Source organism: Homalodisca vitripennis, chromosome 3 (genome assembly GCF_021130785.1).
Source record: "Homalodisca vitripennis isolate AUS2020 chromosome 3, UT_GWSS_2.1, whole genome shotgun sequence".
Lineage (NCBI taxonomy): Eukaryota > Metazoa > Arthropoda > Insecta > Hemiptera > Cicadellidae > Homalodisca > Homalodisca vitripennis.
The window spans coordinates 165643627-165661028 of NC_060209.1; the positions used below are offsets into that span (position 1 = coordinate 165643627).

The 17402-nt window shown below is 33.3% G+C and overlaps 1 protein-coding gene across 2 annotated transcripts in view; it reads right to left on the reverse strand.

Moving 5' to 3' along the window:
• Window positions 1–17402, reverse strand: part of LOC124357748 — a 528868-nt gene that overhangs the window by 3577 nt on the left and 507889 nt on the right. For both annotated transcript variants that reach the window (XM_046809777.1, XM_046809776.1), the window contains 5 exons: window positions 11252–12370; window positions 9978–10162; window positions 5783–5945; window positions 3062–3230; window positions 1705–1935 (listed from right to left, as the gene is read on the reverse strand). In XM_046809777.1, coding sequence (XP_046665733.1) covers window positions 1734–1935; window positions 3062–3230; window positions 5783–5945; window positions 9978–10162; window positions 11252–12370 — 1838 coding nt within the window. In that variant the 3' untranslated portion in view covers window positions 1705–1733. The remainder of the gene's footprint in view (window positions 1–1704; window positions 1936–3061; window positions 3231–5782; window positions 5946–9977; window positions 10163–11251; window positions 12371–17402) is intronic.

Below are 17402 nucleotides of genomic sequence, written 5' to 3' on the forward strand. Positions count from 1 at the left end.
CAAGATGAAATATAATTAGCTTTCAGTGGAAATTTTCCACTTTATATTACAGCGACTATAGCTGTGAGAGTCCTACTCATGATCACCAAAACAATAATCATTAGCTGGTTGTAATGAGAGAAAAAGCACATTTTATGCAGTTATACCAACCAGAAACTTTAAATATATTATAAATAATAAGATTAGAAAGAGTTTACAGCCTGTTCAGTGCTGCTATCTAGCAGACAGCAGTTGAACTATGTAGACAGTTTCACAAGAGGTTCTCATCACTTTCCCGCCACTCTTCACTTGTCATAATACGGAATTAGTTTATAATTTTTGTTGTACAGACTATAATTTTTTTTATTTTTATTTACCAATATTCTGACACATTAGTTATTAGTAGACTACATTTACACACTAAAGAATCTCACATCAGGCATTGGCACAGTTAAGGGTTAAATAATTTAATAATAAAAATATTAATAAATTTAACAATTTTTTTGTCAATATGAGGTTTTACCAATTAACATGTTATAGTTTTAATCCTAATTGTTGTGTTCATTTTCTCTGGTAGTCAACTTAATGATTGATGAAATTACTGGGCAACAAAGTGACATTCAATTTAAAAAGTAAAATCAGGGATAATTTTAAAAGCCTTTCATTATTTTGGATTGGGTTTTCTAGAGAGTTCTCATCTCAGAAGAATGTTTTCAGATGTTCCACTAGAATTGTATTTACAGATGATTCCTCTAAATTAGTATAATATTTAATTCACATTGTTATTTGGTAATCTAAAATTACAAGGGCTATTTTCATCAACACAAGGAGTTGTAAATTCCACCCCTGCAATATTTTTAGTCATTAGAAACTACTGAATTCCTTTGTAATTAGCTTTTCCCTTCAGTCCACTATGTTGCGCTGATCCAAAACCATAACAATTAATTACTTTTAAAATGATCCTGAAGTCCTGACTGTCTGATTGAGTAATGGAAGGTTACACTATACTGTACATTTTTGTCAATGGACATATAGAATTAATTCATATTCCAGAAACAGTGGACAGATCACAGTTTACATTGTCCACTTTAACATACATTTGCTTCTCAGTCAGTATGTTATAAACTACATACATGTTCACAGTTCAAATCGTAAAACATGTATTATAATCAAATTCTACTTTGATTTACTTTTGTTTAATTTGTTTGTTAAATGTTAGTTTACTACAAGCACAAAAAATAATTTTACTGAGGAAACAATCTACTTACTTTATTTCATATAAGACTACAAATGTTGATTATTTGAAAAATACGGGTAAAAACACAATTACACAAAAATACCTAACAAAATCCCCTGTATGATGACGAAGGTGGACTTCAGATAAAAATAAGTTGTTACGCAATGTGAAAAACATAGAGATGACTTATATGGGCACATAAAATTAGTAGAAAGGTCATAAAATATATGTTAATATAGAAAATCATGATTTTACGATGTTTTGTGACTCAAACATAAAAAAAGCAAGCTATGGATACAGTCTTTTTCGACAAGACTAGTACAGGCAAACAACTACTATAGGGTGGGGAGAGGGAGGGGGGGTCTTGTGAAGGGTTCTTGGAAGAAGAATTTTGTGGGCTATAAATAGTATGATCATCATAAAGGAGTTAAAGAAAAAATTTTGTGACTGCAGATGACCTTCAGAAAAATCACACACAATGTACTCACCATTATCAAAAATAAAGGGTGATGAAAGACTAGCCGAAACTGGAAGTGGGATTTTTGAGTATCTTCTTAGTCCTGAAGTCATAGACCCTCCGACAGAAGAAGACAATATCAGGAGCCACTCTGCCTGGGGGTTGACGGTGAGAGCGAGGGTAGGTGACACCCTCAGGCAACGGGGGAACGACTTGACGGGGCGACAGTCCCTCATCCTGCACCTGAAGAGCTGTACGGTACCTGAAACAACAATGTTTAACTATTAATATCAATTGTTAATTATTATGTTGAGTGAGCAAGTGTAAGGGAAATAGCTAATGGTAAATATAAGTAATTTGCCATAATTAGATTAAAACGTGAGCGGTTGTTTACAAACCGTACAAATAAAAGATTATCAAAATGCACTCATTACAAATACATCACAAACATTTTATACACAGCATTCAAAAAATGTTAAAACTGTTATTATATGGAAATATAAAATAATAAAAATATGTTACCACTGACAGAAAAAGGGGATGCAAGCCTCTAAAATATTTCATTTATGTTCAATTAAACTAACGCAGGTAGAATAATCAATAGAAGAGCGTGTTACTTGAAAAAAACATATAATATCTGTTTTATCAAAAAGTTACCTCCCATCTCCATAATATTATAACTGCTAAAAATTAATATTGAATTAAGTTCATTAATTATGGACCAAAATATTGAATAGACTCGGTTTACCTATAACTTTTTACTTTTTGGATGGCATGTTATATTAAGTTTTAAGACATTTTTTGTGGCTTATGTTAATTTTAGCCTTTTCTAAGACAAAGTGATAAAATCATTATAACTCTCTTGCGGAAACTGTTTTTGCAAAGCTAAAGAAGTAATTTTAATCAGATAAAATAATAGTGAACAGTTTGATCATGAAGCAATAAACATAGAAATTCCGATAAGAAACTGTTACTCTAACAAGTAAGGCCAGTTAACTCCTACACAAAAAAGAAGGCATACGTGATGTGAACCTGCTCTAAACCTGGTATACCACAATCAATTCCGTGATACACTATTATCTACACATCCCATGAATCTAATAATCAAAACAAAGAACTAAAAATACTAAAACTTTGTGTAAACATAACTAGAATAACTTTGAACAAAAGCAGCATTTAAAAGAGAGCTGAAATATCTAATAAACTGTATAAAATACCATCTGTATTTGTACAAGATAATAGCATTATGCAGGGGAGAGAAGGAAAAAAATGATTCGGAATGTGATTTCCTTAAACTCATGAGATTATAAAAAACCTATGACTGCTATTAAGAAGTTTGCACCCAAAAAACTATTTTTTGGAAATATATATGAAAATAAGACACTTACCTACTGTACTCGTTGAGGGTGAGCACAAAGCACTTGTCTTCAATACAGGCAACGCTATTGGTATCCTTGTGTCGGGAGGCAAAGATTTCATCGGGAGGATCCCATTCCTGGCGTCCTCTTTCTGTATGCTCAGGCCGATAGTACCATAGGAGCGACACCATCATCTCTCCTGCACAGACATAGCAACAATAATGATAACTCAATTTTTTACTTGATTTCACTTAAGTTCAAATAAAAATATCAGAGAAATATGCAGATGGAATAATGAAGGAAATTCAAGTGAATGACAGTGTGTAACTATTTTGGGATAAATGTTATACAATCAATATTTTACAATTAAGAAATTATCAATTGTAGACATTTTGAATTGATACATACTTGATCAGTTTATATAATATTTTTTACTTGTAATATTAATTTTGACCTATACTCGGTTTCATGTTCACTGTGCAGTACAGGTCTAATGGGTCATACTGGGAACATCATGCCTAGTGTCATGCGGGTTGTGTCAACTGTCCTCGCGAAGGCGCTTAAATAGATTTGATTGTACCCTACGTTTTGTACAGTAGCTCATATAGTTTGTATCACTATAAAATGTTTATACAAATATAGGTGTGAGAGGAACTTATAGTTTACTATAAAACATTATGTAAATTAATTTACAACGAATTGATGTTTAAATACTGAAACATTAAAATAGTATGATTTTGGTATGATAGTGTTTTTAAGAGACAATTTTTATCGCAGTGATAGTAAAAAGATTTTACTCTTTGCTCGTGCAAATATAGGTACAAATATAATGTATATTTATATTGTATAGCTTATCCACCGATTAAATCCGATCATTTTTAAACTTGTATTGCAAAATGTCATTGTTCTGAACAGGGTAAAGGCAGGACAGGAAAGAATCTGTTATCTGAGACTCAAGCTTATCTATCTGTTATTAGAACTCCTCAGCCTAAAAACAACAATAACAGATGGCTGCAGATAGGATGGGGTTATAAACCAAGTTAAAAGTTTAAGTATTCGGTTGGTGGAAGTAATGTACCTTTGTGGACATGTTTTTAAGGCCAATGTTAGCTTACAGTGCTCAGTGTAATAAATAACAAAACATATTATAACATTAAGCAAATAGAGCCATTGATTGAAAACACTTTTAAGGCTGTCACAAAGAAGCAATGGACGAATTACTGCAAGCATGTAGAAGATGGATAATTTACAAGATGATGTGGAACTAATTAATTATTCAACTGTCTGGATCTTCAACAAACTCAGAGAGTTCCTGTCTTACTAATCAGCAAGGTAATCAACATAGAAACATGTAATATAAATATAGCATAAAATAATACTAAAAAGAAAATTAACAGTAAAATTGACTGAAAATTTTAATACAAATAAGTACTTTCGCAGTTTAATATTATTTAGTCTTAATAACTACTTAATACTTAAAATTTATTGCTTTTACACAACTGTAAAATTAAATTAACGTGTACATAATGTACAGGTAACCTATAAACTGCCATTTTCAATTTACATACATAAATAGATATGTAGTTTAAGATGAAAATGTTTTAATAATAATTATGCTATACTTTAAATTTATCACAGTATTTTCATTAATCTGAAAATTATTGAAAATTATAACATGCAAGTAGACTATACCTGGATCAAGACATCTGCTTCTTACAAAATTTGTTACATAAACTTAAAAAAATTTGAGATGGACAAACATTTAGTATGTTTTTACAAAGTGTGGCCTGGAGAGTCTATGTCTTAAGGATGGCGTGATGAACGTGGAACCGAGAATAACAATATTTCTGATTAACCCATAAGACTGATTAACCCTCCGACTGCCATTAAATGGATATGTCATAATTCCATTTGTTATATTACGTAAACAAAAGTACCAATTTGATTCACATACCACTGGAAAGGTATAGAGTTGGCGAACACAGCACTGGTTTTTTATTGTTCTATGATAGCAGTGTAATTTTAGAATAACATTGGTATTTTCGTCTTTGCAGAGAAAATAGTTTCACCTACTTTTTTAAGTGTTTTATAACAAAATATGACTATAAATACCTCTCTCTCTCTCTCTCTCTCTATATATATATATATATATATATATATATATATATATATATATATATATATATAACTTTTGTTTCTACAAACTATAAAAAAACCATAGGTTTTCTCACAATATTGATTATTATATTGTTCTCTAGTTTATTGTATTGTATTACCAAATATAGTTAGGTTTACAGTTTTTAACTAATTTATAAATATCCACGCTTCTTGTACTAATTTCAGTTTTTCTGCTAAAACTAATTTATTTACTCAAAGACTCATACAAAACTGTATATTTTCTCTAACTAGACTATATTTGTGACCTTCAGGCTATCTTGGAATCTCAAATGTATATACTTAACTATATTTTCCAGGTCCACCCTTCCCCCTTTTTTACATGAAAAACAAAGACCCTAGTTACTTATTATCATTGTATTACACTGTTAATTCTGAACAAAATTATACCAAATATATTTAGGTTTGCAGTAAAAAATTATTTTCTACAGATTTTAGAAAGAAAGCTTGCAAAACTAGAAAACCGGCTTGGCATTTAAAGAAAATACTAAAGGCAGTCGGATCACATATTAGTAATTATTGTTGACATTGAAATAACAATAAACCGGCAAACTGAAAGAATGTCAAGTGACTTACCATCCTCTGGGTTCTCCCACATTGCTGCCACCTTGGCGACAAAGGGTAGGTCGATCTTGCGAGGCCCAGATTTGAGCAGGATGCAGTCACGAGGACAGATGACGTCTCCCTGCACATGCCTCATGGCTGGGTAACAAGTGCGCACCACGGCTCCATCATCAATCTGCATAACACATATCATCATTTACTGGCAACCATACACCTCTTGCTTTTAACTGAATGTATAAGATGATGGTATCAATTTACATTAACGTGACCATGGAAAGGTATGTTCATTTTTTTTTCCTGAAAACTACAATTTTTCCTGAAAACAATATTGAAAAAAAAAATTCGTCGGCAACGAAAATCAAAGGAGTTACGATTTTTTAAATCCTCTGAAAACTTCGTTTTTGACAGTTTCCTATAACTCCGCGTCTGCTCAAACTCAGTATAGCCTGATTTTAAAAACCGATTATCATACCAACAACGAGAAATTATCGTACTTTCATATAAAATAATCGTACCAAACACATTTAATGAAAAAGTATGTTATGTTCATATAATAAATTATGTTATAATTAACTTTTGGTTTGTTACTTGTATACATTTGTCAAAAATCTTTCATGGTACGATAATGACTACCCATCGTGTATCTTACGGCTGCAAAACTGTACCCACCTGAACATCAAGGTAAGTGATAAGTTACTGAAATTATGCTGACTAATACGTTAATCCTGTCAACGATACCTGCGCACTGCTTGCTCTTTTAGAAAAAAAATTAACTCGAGCTTGCAAAAGTCGAATCCCAGATCACGTGATGCCCCTGCTCCTTAACGCAATAATGTCCGAAAGGCATCAATATAATACAATAATATACTTTCCCCCAGTTCATATGCACCTGTGATGATAATACTTGGCTATAAATGCCCAACCCGTGAAAAAAAGTCCATTTTCCATGGTCACGCTAATGTAAATAAATACCAAGATGATAATGTAAGTAAGATGATAGTATAACATCGGTAGTAAGGCTTAGTTCACACACAACTGAAACAGTCATCTGCAAGACATATTCATGGTTAAACCAGTTGACAATAAGTGAAACTGTCTGAAACTTGAGATGGAAGAAGAATACACATCACAATTTTATATTCTATGATGCAGTTAATAATTAAGTTGTTAAATTTAATTTCTAAAACATAAAATTACAAAAAGAGTTCTAGCTTGCTAAATAAGGAGTCTTAAACAACGGAACTAACATTTTTGCATCTAATAATTACCAAACATACCTCTTAAACTAAATATGTGACTCAGGAGACAGAACGCATATGGAAAACAAGTGACAAAATATATTATTGTACATATATTGCATATACAATTTTTCCAGATTAAATAAGACTCCAAATCAGGGATCTATCAAACATGCAACATAATAATGTTGAATATCATATGATGGTTGTGTTATTTGATGTAGACAATATGGCAAAGGAACAGTTTTTTATACTGACTAGGCACCTTAGCCCAAGGAGTTTGCTAAGACAAAGATAGGATAATGGTCAACAAGATAATAAAATGGTGAATAGGGGAAGATGAATAATGGCAATGGTGGGTGGTTATAGATAACATCAATGAGAGGAAATTATCCTGATCTGTGTATGTGGTATTGCCTGTGTTGAAAGTGTGTTTGCATAAAGCAAGAAATCAATCAGTACAAATACAATAGAGAAACTGAATGGTACTAATACATTGATATTAACTAGCCATGAAAATATCATGAATTATGAAAATTGTGACTGTTTCAAAGGTGCAGTAACACATTCATATCATCCATTTTCCATGTTTAATACACTTTGACTTCCAAGAGGCACAGTGTCTAGTCTAGAGTTACACAGAAAGGTCAGCATCTGTGGAGTTAAAATATTAAAGCAAGGACTGCACTAGTTCAGGTAATTGTCAAGCTTTCAACATGTCGACTCAGGTGAATTGGATGAAAGTCAATATTTTAAATACTGGAACCTATCTATTCTTTACTGCTGTCTCATCAGAATCCCTGTAGTCTCTCCTTCTCCACCTCTAATTTTCCCATTTTGTCATTGATGAACCTTGCAATAAGACAAAATACAAATATATTATATGTTTTACTTGGATTCATGGGCAGTCTGTGCATATAAATGTATGTAGCAATACATTTTGTAACTAGATATCTATGACGTATAGGTCCCTGATGAAATGAAAGAATCCAAAGAGAGAAGGCTAATGTAACTGTACTGTGACTGGCAACTACAGAATTGAATGGACAGCACCTGTTGATCTGTGCACCAGAATAGTTTGGCCTGAGACTTGGGTCTATTCTGGTACCCTGATACTCAGCTGACTATTGATGCAGCTGCATACCTTGTTGGAACTATTTATTATTTAGATATGTGGTACTATTTATTGAAGGAGGAGCTCTTCTTATTGGAATACACTACTTTGTAATAATTGATGAACGAAAAGTCACAATTCTCCAATAATTTTATTTTTATACACGAGGCCTTTCAGCATCAAAGATGCCATCGTCGGGTGTGAAACAACAATTCGAATAATATAAATACTTAACATTTCAAATTAATTACCAGCTGAGTCAAGCTTATAATACAAGATTTGTTTAATATAAAGTAAAATAAAATAAATATTAATATATGTATAAAAGTTTGGGTCAAAAAGAATTTTGTTATATTTTCAAGGAAGGGTGAATTTTGAATCAGTCCAAAATCATTGTTCAATATTTTATCTTTATATTTTGTTATGTATAATGTTTCATAAGCATCAAGTTCTTCTTGCTTATGGACTTGTTTTAATAATGTGAAATTTTTAAAAATGTGATTTGTTTCTAATGCATGTTTGGCAATAGCTGATTTTTGAGTTGTAAATCTTTTCACAGTTAATTTAGTAAATTCCACTTTTATTTTCATTTAAAATTTTATCTTTTGGATTTCCAATTAGATTGTTTATCTTATTCGTTGTGCAAAATGTTATGTTCATGTCAACATTTTTTCTGAATGCTTTTACAATTTCTTTATAAAATGGACCATAACCCATGGATTGCCAGTTTGTTTTTTCTTGTTCACTTTTTAAAGTTGTTCTTGATGTTTTAAATAAATTCTTCTTTTGTTTTTTTAATAAACTGTCAATTAATTTTGTTGAGTATCCATTGAAAACTGCTACACTTTTTATATTTCTTAGTTCCTTCATGTATTCATCATTTTTTAAAGGTGTTGTAAGTAATCTATTAATCATGGTGAGGAAAGCAGCTCTTTTTTGGGAGGGTGGATGGTTCGAATTGTGTGGTTTGTATCTGTTGTTGCAAGTGGGTTTTCTGTAAATGTCATATTCTATGTCGCCATTATTCCTTTTTACTAATACGTCTAAAAATGGCAATGATGAATTTGTTTCAATTTCATAAGTAAATTTAATAGACGGATAAAATGAGTTTAATTGGATAATAAAATTTTGAAGACCTTGGTTTTTATTAAATATGGCAAAAATATCATCAACATAACGTAACCACACTCTGGGGAAATACGTCATATTTTGTTTTGTGTTTAATTCAAAATGTACTAGGAAAATGTTTGCAATGAAACATGATAAAGGGTTCCCCATTGCTGTTCCTTTAAAATATAACAAAATTCTTTTTGACCCAAACTTTTATACATATATTAATATTTATTTTATTTTACTTTAAATTAAACAAATCTTGTATTAAGCTTTACTCAACTGATAATTAACTTGAAATGTTAAATATTTATATTATTCAAATTGTTGTTTCACACCTGACGATGGCATCTTTGATGCTGAAAGGCCTCGTGTATAAAAATAAAACTATTGGAGAATTGTGACTTTTCGTTCATCAATTATTACAAAGTATGTGGTACTATGTTCAATGTATACAATTGTTTTTAGACTATTCAGAATCTCACAAAAATAGTTAACCATGTTAAATTGAAAAAGTTGAAGAATGTTTTATTCAATTGACACAATCAATTGAAGCTAAATGTAAAGGTATACTTAACAATACAATATAACACACAAAAATCTAGTGATTCTCTAAAATTATCAGAGAGTATAAGATGGTGAGAACACCGTGTATAAAAAAACCAAATTTAAGTCTAAGAACTAAGAAACTTTTATATATTTTATGAATGGGCACGGAGTCATAAATATACTGAATGTGACTTACGTTGAGGAAGACCTTGGCCCTGTAAGGAGTGCCTTCCCAGGACCAGCCGTTGGACCATCTGGGGGTTAGGGACCGGCGCAAGCCCGGTAGACAGATCTGGCTCTCTGCCGAGGGGTCTACAACAACCGGGGGCGGAGCCTTTTTTGGGGCAACCACCGCAGACGAAGCTTCTGCCTTCCTGCTCCCTGTACAATTGACATATTGTTATTAAGCTTTCATTTTTTAAAACTAAAATAGGAAGAGCTCATTTATCATTTTTAGACAATCATTTAAAAAATAACACAATAAAATATTTTTAAATCAAAGATAACCAAAAAGTTTTAATACAAAATTTAATTTAATAACACTGATATTAACATTGGCAAAATTTAGATTTTATCTTTCAAAAAAAAAAAAAAAAAAAAAAAAAAAAACAAACAAACAAACCTTGTAAAAACAACTACACTAAATGAACAAAATTCACTGAAAGAAACAAGATGTGGAGAAAGCCAATTTACATTACAATGCTGTTACTATTATGGCGATATAAACTGCAAATGGATACAAATGGTTATGTGTAGGCCTATCTGTTGCGTCGTATGAATATAAACCGTGCAGTGAACATTTGAGACCTAGCGTACTGGGGCAGTACAGCCAAGTGTACTCTATTGTCTCGGCCAGTGGGAGAAACTTTTCACATATCTCACCCTGACAACTTACCACTGTAACCATTATATGCTTCCAGCTGTTTATCACCATTTATGTGGGAAACTTTCCAAACTTTAATACAATCATTTTCATCCAATTACTACTCCATTTATGTTTATATGTTTATATCTTTTAAAAATCTGTACACAGCTTTGATCAAGCTCCTACATTAAACATCTTTTTTTACTTATTTGAAGTGATGTTAGGATGTATTTTTAAGTAAATCAAATAGATAGTACACTGAATTCTAAAGAATTAAGTTGTATAATGTTCCATTATTAATAAAGCAATAAAACTAAAATTTATTACAAAGCTTTTCAAAAAATCTATTGTTAACAAGTTTTAAAAATTTACTTCAGTATTAAACGCTACGTTGGCATTCAGTATTAAACGGTACCTTGGCGTTCTGATGTTAGTTCCCCAATAACCTTTACTTACATACGCCTACGTAAATCATTATTATTATGAATGAATGAATGGAACATAATAAATAAAAATTACCTAGTCAACAAAATTATGAATCATACTGGAAATAAAACTGAAAATTATAAATAATGTAATAACATAATAAAACATCAGTGTTTTACCTTTTGAAAGTCTTCTCTCTTTGGTTATTGGAGGTGCAGGGAGATCTGCCTTCCCATGACTTCTCAGCAAATGATCTGCTTTTGTCTTTACTTGGACTTTCTTAGTACGAGCAGTCTTCTTCTTCTTACCCACTTCTGCGACAGAGGAGGCATCCTGGGAACTTTCCACCTCTGGAGGCACTACTGCAACGTGTGGTGAACTTGAGGACTTCCGCCTCTCCATCGGCTTGCTGTTCCGCCTACAAACCACTTTTTCAGGTTCAACACCACCCACTTCTGTATCGGGGGCAATGTTTTCCTCTGCAACGCACTTTTTCCTCCGAACGCACTTATTTTTTGACACTTTTGGACTTTTAACACATTTGGCAACTTTTGTTGCGGGTTCACACTCACTACTTAACTCCGTTTTTCTCTTCTTCGGTCGGGCCTTTGAAATGTTCCCGTTCAGCACTGGCATTGTAGTATTGTTTTTGTTGACCGGAGTAGTAGCGCAGTTATCTGTCAGTGGAAGTTGCTTTTCTAGAGGTGGTCTCTCGATGTCTGGAAGTGTCTTCTCAGGCTCCTCTTTGGGTGTTATTAGCCTCTCCTGCAGCTCAAGATTGACTTTAGTTTCAGGTTCACTTGGTACATCAAAAGCTTGTCTCTTAACATCAGCCGAATTTTTTATAACTTTTCTCCTCTTCCTGTTGCACTTGATATCTTCAGCTGCTTCGATTTTGACAATGTCTTCGATTTCCATCTTGATTTGTTCCGTCTTCGGGATGAGTTCCGCAATGTTGGTGTCCACCTGATCGGCCAACAGCACCGCATTGGTCACCATCTTGCTGATGGTCAGCAGACCCGTCTGTTCCAAACTGGGCTTGACGGGAGGAGACTGCGGAGGATTGCGTGCCGTTGCTAGGGCAGGGGAAGGTGGTGGAGGCATACCTGCACTGCCCCTTGCGGGGCTGGGGGGCCCCAGGGCCCCGGGGGGCTCCAGTGGCAGGGCTAGCGCTACTGGTGGCAATGGCGCTGACTGATGATTCTTCATAGACCCCTTACTGGCACCAGTAAGAGGTCCAGTATGGACGTTTTTTGGACACGACTGCATTGGACAAGGGCAGCCTTGGTAAGCCGCATCTGCAAATACAGAAGTAACACTTAGGTTGTGTTTTTCCAAACTAAAATCGTTCATATTTCATACAGCAGTCAATTTTATATACTTTATAGCTACCCCTTTGACCAAACCTAAGAGTAATACATTTAATTTGTCAATTGACACAGGAAATTGAGTAATTGTTTCAAAATACTCTGACATGGGTAGTGGTGATCATGTGGCAATCACTCCATTTTATTCACATTACCATTATTTGTATTAATCTTGGGCTTTGCCTGTGAATAAGAAAATAAAAATAAAATTTCAAATCTACATATTGTGACTCTTAAATTGAAATTTATTTAATTATTTCAATTTTGTATTATTATGTAATAGATTTATAATATTATACTATATGTATATATTATATATATATATATATATATATATATATATATATAAAAGCGAAATACCACTGCCTGACTCCACCAAGAAATTTTCAAAACTACAATATCGATTTACAAGGAACGCTGCAGCTTCAAACATGTTCGTTTCGTGGAAATCCAAACTTTTAATAATAATTTTTTGTTGCATTCAGAAATATTGAAATGACCATTAGAGGACCACATATGTTCTATAACATCACGCAAGACCAGATTTTTGGAAACAAATCGCAAGAGCTAATGGAAAACAGTGATATCGCTCACGTGAACTTAAGTCTTTGTAAATATTGGATACCAAGGTTTGCAATAAGAATTGAAAATTGAAAACCTTCGCTTACAATGATGAATGTAATGGTGCTCAATAATATCCATATTTAACTCACAAGATTAAGGTCTGATACAGTGGGGAGAGATGGGAAAACTATGACTTACTCTAATGACTATCACAGATTTTAGTGACTTTTGGGAACAAGTTGACACCAACATAAATATTGCTGCCAATACTACTGTTGGAACCGCAAAGGACTGCACTGGGTCTTTGTTATAATAAATTAATATTGTATGGCACTTTGTTAGATTTGCTGAGATTTATTTAAAGTTTTTTAATTTGTATGTAATTAATTTATTTCGAGTTATCAAAGAGTTTTGCGAGTCTATATTTGTCTATTAACTTTGTCTGTCAATAAAAAGTTCACGACAACGGTGGTGAGGACAACTCAACTCCACTCCAACTCAACTCCACTCCGTTGATATTTTAATATTAATGACCAAAAACCATAATAATTGGTTTTTAGTTAAACGTCTAAGTATAACGAAAATAGCATGTACTCTTTGCAAATTCACACAAAAATTATTATTTCAATATGTTTATTTTTGTATAACTATTAAGGCCTTTTTGCCTTGCATAAAACATAACCTAGTTTCTCGTGAAATAAATAAGTAATCCGTTATATTTCCTGAATACAAAGAAATTAATTTTCTGAGATTCTAGCTAAATGTGGTGGGAGTTCATTGAAAGAGTTGATAAAAGATCAGAATTTTTAGCTTCAATCAACATCAGCCAACCTTAGGGGGAACAAGTATTCTGCTAAAAATAGCTACTTGGTCTCTTTACCTCCTTGGCTGACAACAATAAATTAACTATTATCTACGTGAGAGGCTAAACTGCACAGGTTACAGTAAAATATATAGCCCCCCCCCCACCCCCCCCCCCCCCCACCCCCCCCCCCCCCCACCCCCCCCCCCCCCCACCCCCCCCCCCCCCCACCCCCCCCCCCCCCCACCCCCCCCCACTTATTGCACAGTAGCAAGTATTCTACTTTTAAGGCAGGCCGTATTCATTTTTCCTTCCAGCATATTGTCCGGGATACTGAATGGTGAAGGATCTATTCGGTGGTTGTTTTAAAGTATTTTACCCAAAACCATTATCCTAAACTTCCAGGAGAATTAATTGGTAATCGTTAAAATAGTAGTGTTGTTGTTTTAAACTCTCTTAAGAGAGATGGTAATACTGATGTGATAAAAACGTGGAAGCCGTAGAGAGGAAGTAAATAAATATTAAATTAAGTAGATGGAGAGATTAAGACATAGCAGGAAACTAATTCCAGCGGCAGCCGTGGATTTGTCTAGCACTCGACTCTCACGCCAACACGGAGAGATTATTACTTGACACAGTCTGTTGGCTGAACTTTCCTCAACTCGTACTTTCCCTTTCAGACAACAGATCAAAGCCGAGTGACTTTTGTTTTTAGGAGTATGAGTGTGAAGTATAATTTATAAGTTCCGATAAGCGTGGCATTTAATCAATGATTACGTGCTGTACATGAATACTTATTGGAACGTATTCCCCTTATTGTTATTCTGCTATTAACCACCTCCTAGCATTCTTTATACACTTCATTGTTATGAGTAATCGGACGGATCCAATTACCAAAATCCAACGAACTCTGTTATTTGTAATCAAAAATTTCTCAGATTAGTCCACACATTTGCATGGCGTGGTAAATCCACGTTACAAAACAACGGTAACGTCAACAGACCCTGACCCAACACTTGTCAACCACCTGGGTCAGGTGACCCTCAATACGGTTCTGATGTTGAATACGAGAATACAAACCGATACTACAGAGTATCGAAGAACTTGACATGACGTAACGAAATACAGATCGCACATACGGACAGACGTCGGACGGACTAGTGTAATTCCTGTTAATTCAAACATTAATATAGTTTTCCCTTCAACCGAGAAGAACCCAAAAAAAGTACCATATTTTGAGTTTCTAGGACGTTTATATCAAATGTTACCGCACAGTTGGACGGACAGACAAAGAAACGGAGTGCCTTTTGAACTTTTCATCAAAAATCTATAACGCCTTTACTTGGCCCTATCGAAATCCATATATCACATTTTAAGTCTCTAACACCTCTGTATCAAGAGTTGTCGCTAAGACAGATAGACAATGAAAATATTTTAAGAACACTCTGACTCAACAATTAAACCTCATTTCTCCATAGCTAATGTATTTAAGGTCTACCATGTACAATGACGTTTATATCTAATACACCTTGGGGTTGCCAGTGAACGCGATAATAAGCATCAAGCCGAGCTATTAATTACATCAAAACTGGATGCATGGATTTCCAATATGAATAAGTGTACTAAGTATTATCCATATAACAATATCTAATATGACAATAAAAATTATCTTCTAAGCTATAATCTTTGGACGACAGTATTAACTAAAAGGAACCTTAGAGAATATTTTCAAGTCAGTGGGATCTAATTTTATTTTAATTTCAAATTTGTGAAAATGGCCCTCAAAATGGAGTTCTCGCATCTCAAATGGAGTATTCACTAATGGTCTTATTGTGAACTTTTAGGTAAGACCTACAAATGTTTCCTTTAGTGTTTAATTTAAACTCTCTTTTCAATGTTTAAAAAAAGAAGTAATAACGATTAAATCTCCTAATTTGTCAAAAACCGCCTAACTTGTATTTCCTCAATATACTAGTGTACCACAAACGCGGATTTCAATATTAACACAATAGGTTGATTCTTCATTCTTTGAGATACATGCTTTCCAATTTTAAAGAAAATAAAATAGACCTACCTGTATTTAAACACAAGACCAGTTTTCCTGAAAATATTACAGATGAAATTACAGCCATATTCAAAGCCGTTTCTGGTATAAATTTATCAAGAAAGAACCTTCATAACAATTCTCAAATTATCAAGGACAATTTTAATAATGTTATATGGACTAAGGTTCGAATAAACCAAAATTATGCGATAATCAGAAGTCTAAATTTAGGACATTCGAAGCAGTAAGTTTCGAAGAAATTCGAAGACACGTGGTGTAAATTTCATGATGGAAATATCACCAAGTTTAAACTTTTAGGGTTGACTGGAAACTTCAACCAGGACTGAGAATTGTGGAAACTATGAAATGTTTTTACTAAGAACGTGTTCGTAAAGCAGAAAATTCTATTTCTGAATATGAAAAATGACAGGACAGGCTTAAGAGGAGGAGACTAGAGCAAGAATACAACCAACATACATACTCCTTAAGAAGCAGGAATGTATTGACGTAAGTGAATAAATGTAACAGTTTTAGTTTTCATGAGTTTCCGAAAATACATTTTTCCACATAAAAGGGACAGTTTCTTAGGTACTACTAAAGATATTGTATTGACATTCTTACACAGTACTTATACTGTAGAAACAGGCATGCGTTTATTTAATGTGTTTACTCAATATTTTAGTTGTATACAAAACATAAAATACAAAAAAAGTTGTATACATAAATAATAAAATGTTTAAAATTAAATTTTAAATTGTTTTTTCATTACAAGTTATAGTCCTTCCGTTTCCCCTTGCAACAACTATGCAAATAAAAATACTTTTCTATCTGAAAATTAAGAGATCTCTACAAAAAGCATAGGCTGAACGATGTCGAACCTATCCTTCGAGAAACTAGAAAAATGTCATTTATGTCTGCCTGTCTGTCTGTCTATCCGGACGATATATAAAAAACGAACAGACCTGTAGACTTTGAATAAAGTTTCATTTCTATCCAAGGAAAATTAAATTCAAAGATGAAGCATACTCCATGGGATTTGGCAGTGTAAGCGAAAAGGTTTCCTATTGGTCTAATTGGCAACCAAAATGATTATTTGATGGCAACTAGGAAATAGCAGAATAAATAAATGTATAAAACAACCTGAGTACAATCATATGGCGTTGTAGACTGTGACTTAGTAACTCATTTAGCCTAATTAAAATAACTTACAGGATTGAAAGTTTGGATGGGACTTCGGTGAAGCCTGTTATGCGACACGTGGTGTAGAGTATTCTTATTTTATGCTGTTAGGCTATATGATAGCTGTCATCTCGTTATGAATTTAGGAAACTTAATAAAAGCTTAAACGAGAATTACTCTTAATTCAAACGAGAATGACACTACCTACCATTTAGCAATAACGTAAACCTCCCCAATTCCTCCCCTGATCTTCATATTTTCTCTTAGTGCTATTCATGAACTGTTTCTTGGCTAAAAATATTACTTAGAGATAAGTTTTGTTTCATATTTTTACAGTCACATAACATAGAATAGTTACCATATTACACACATAC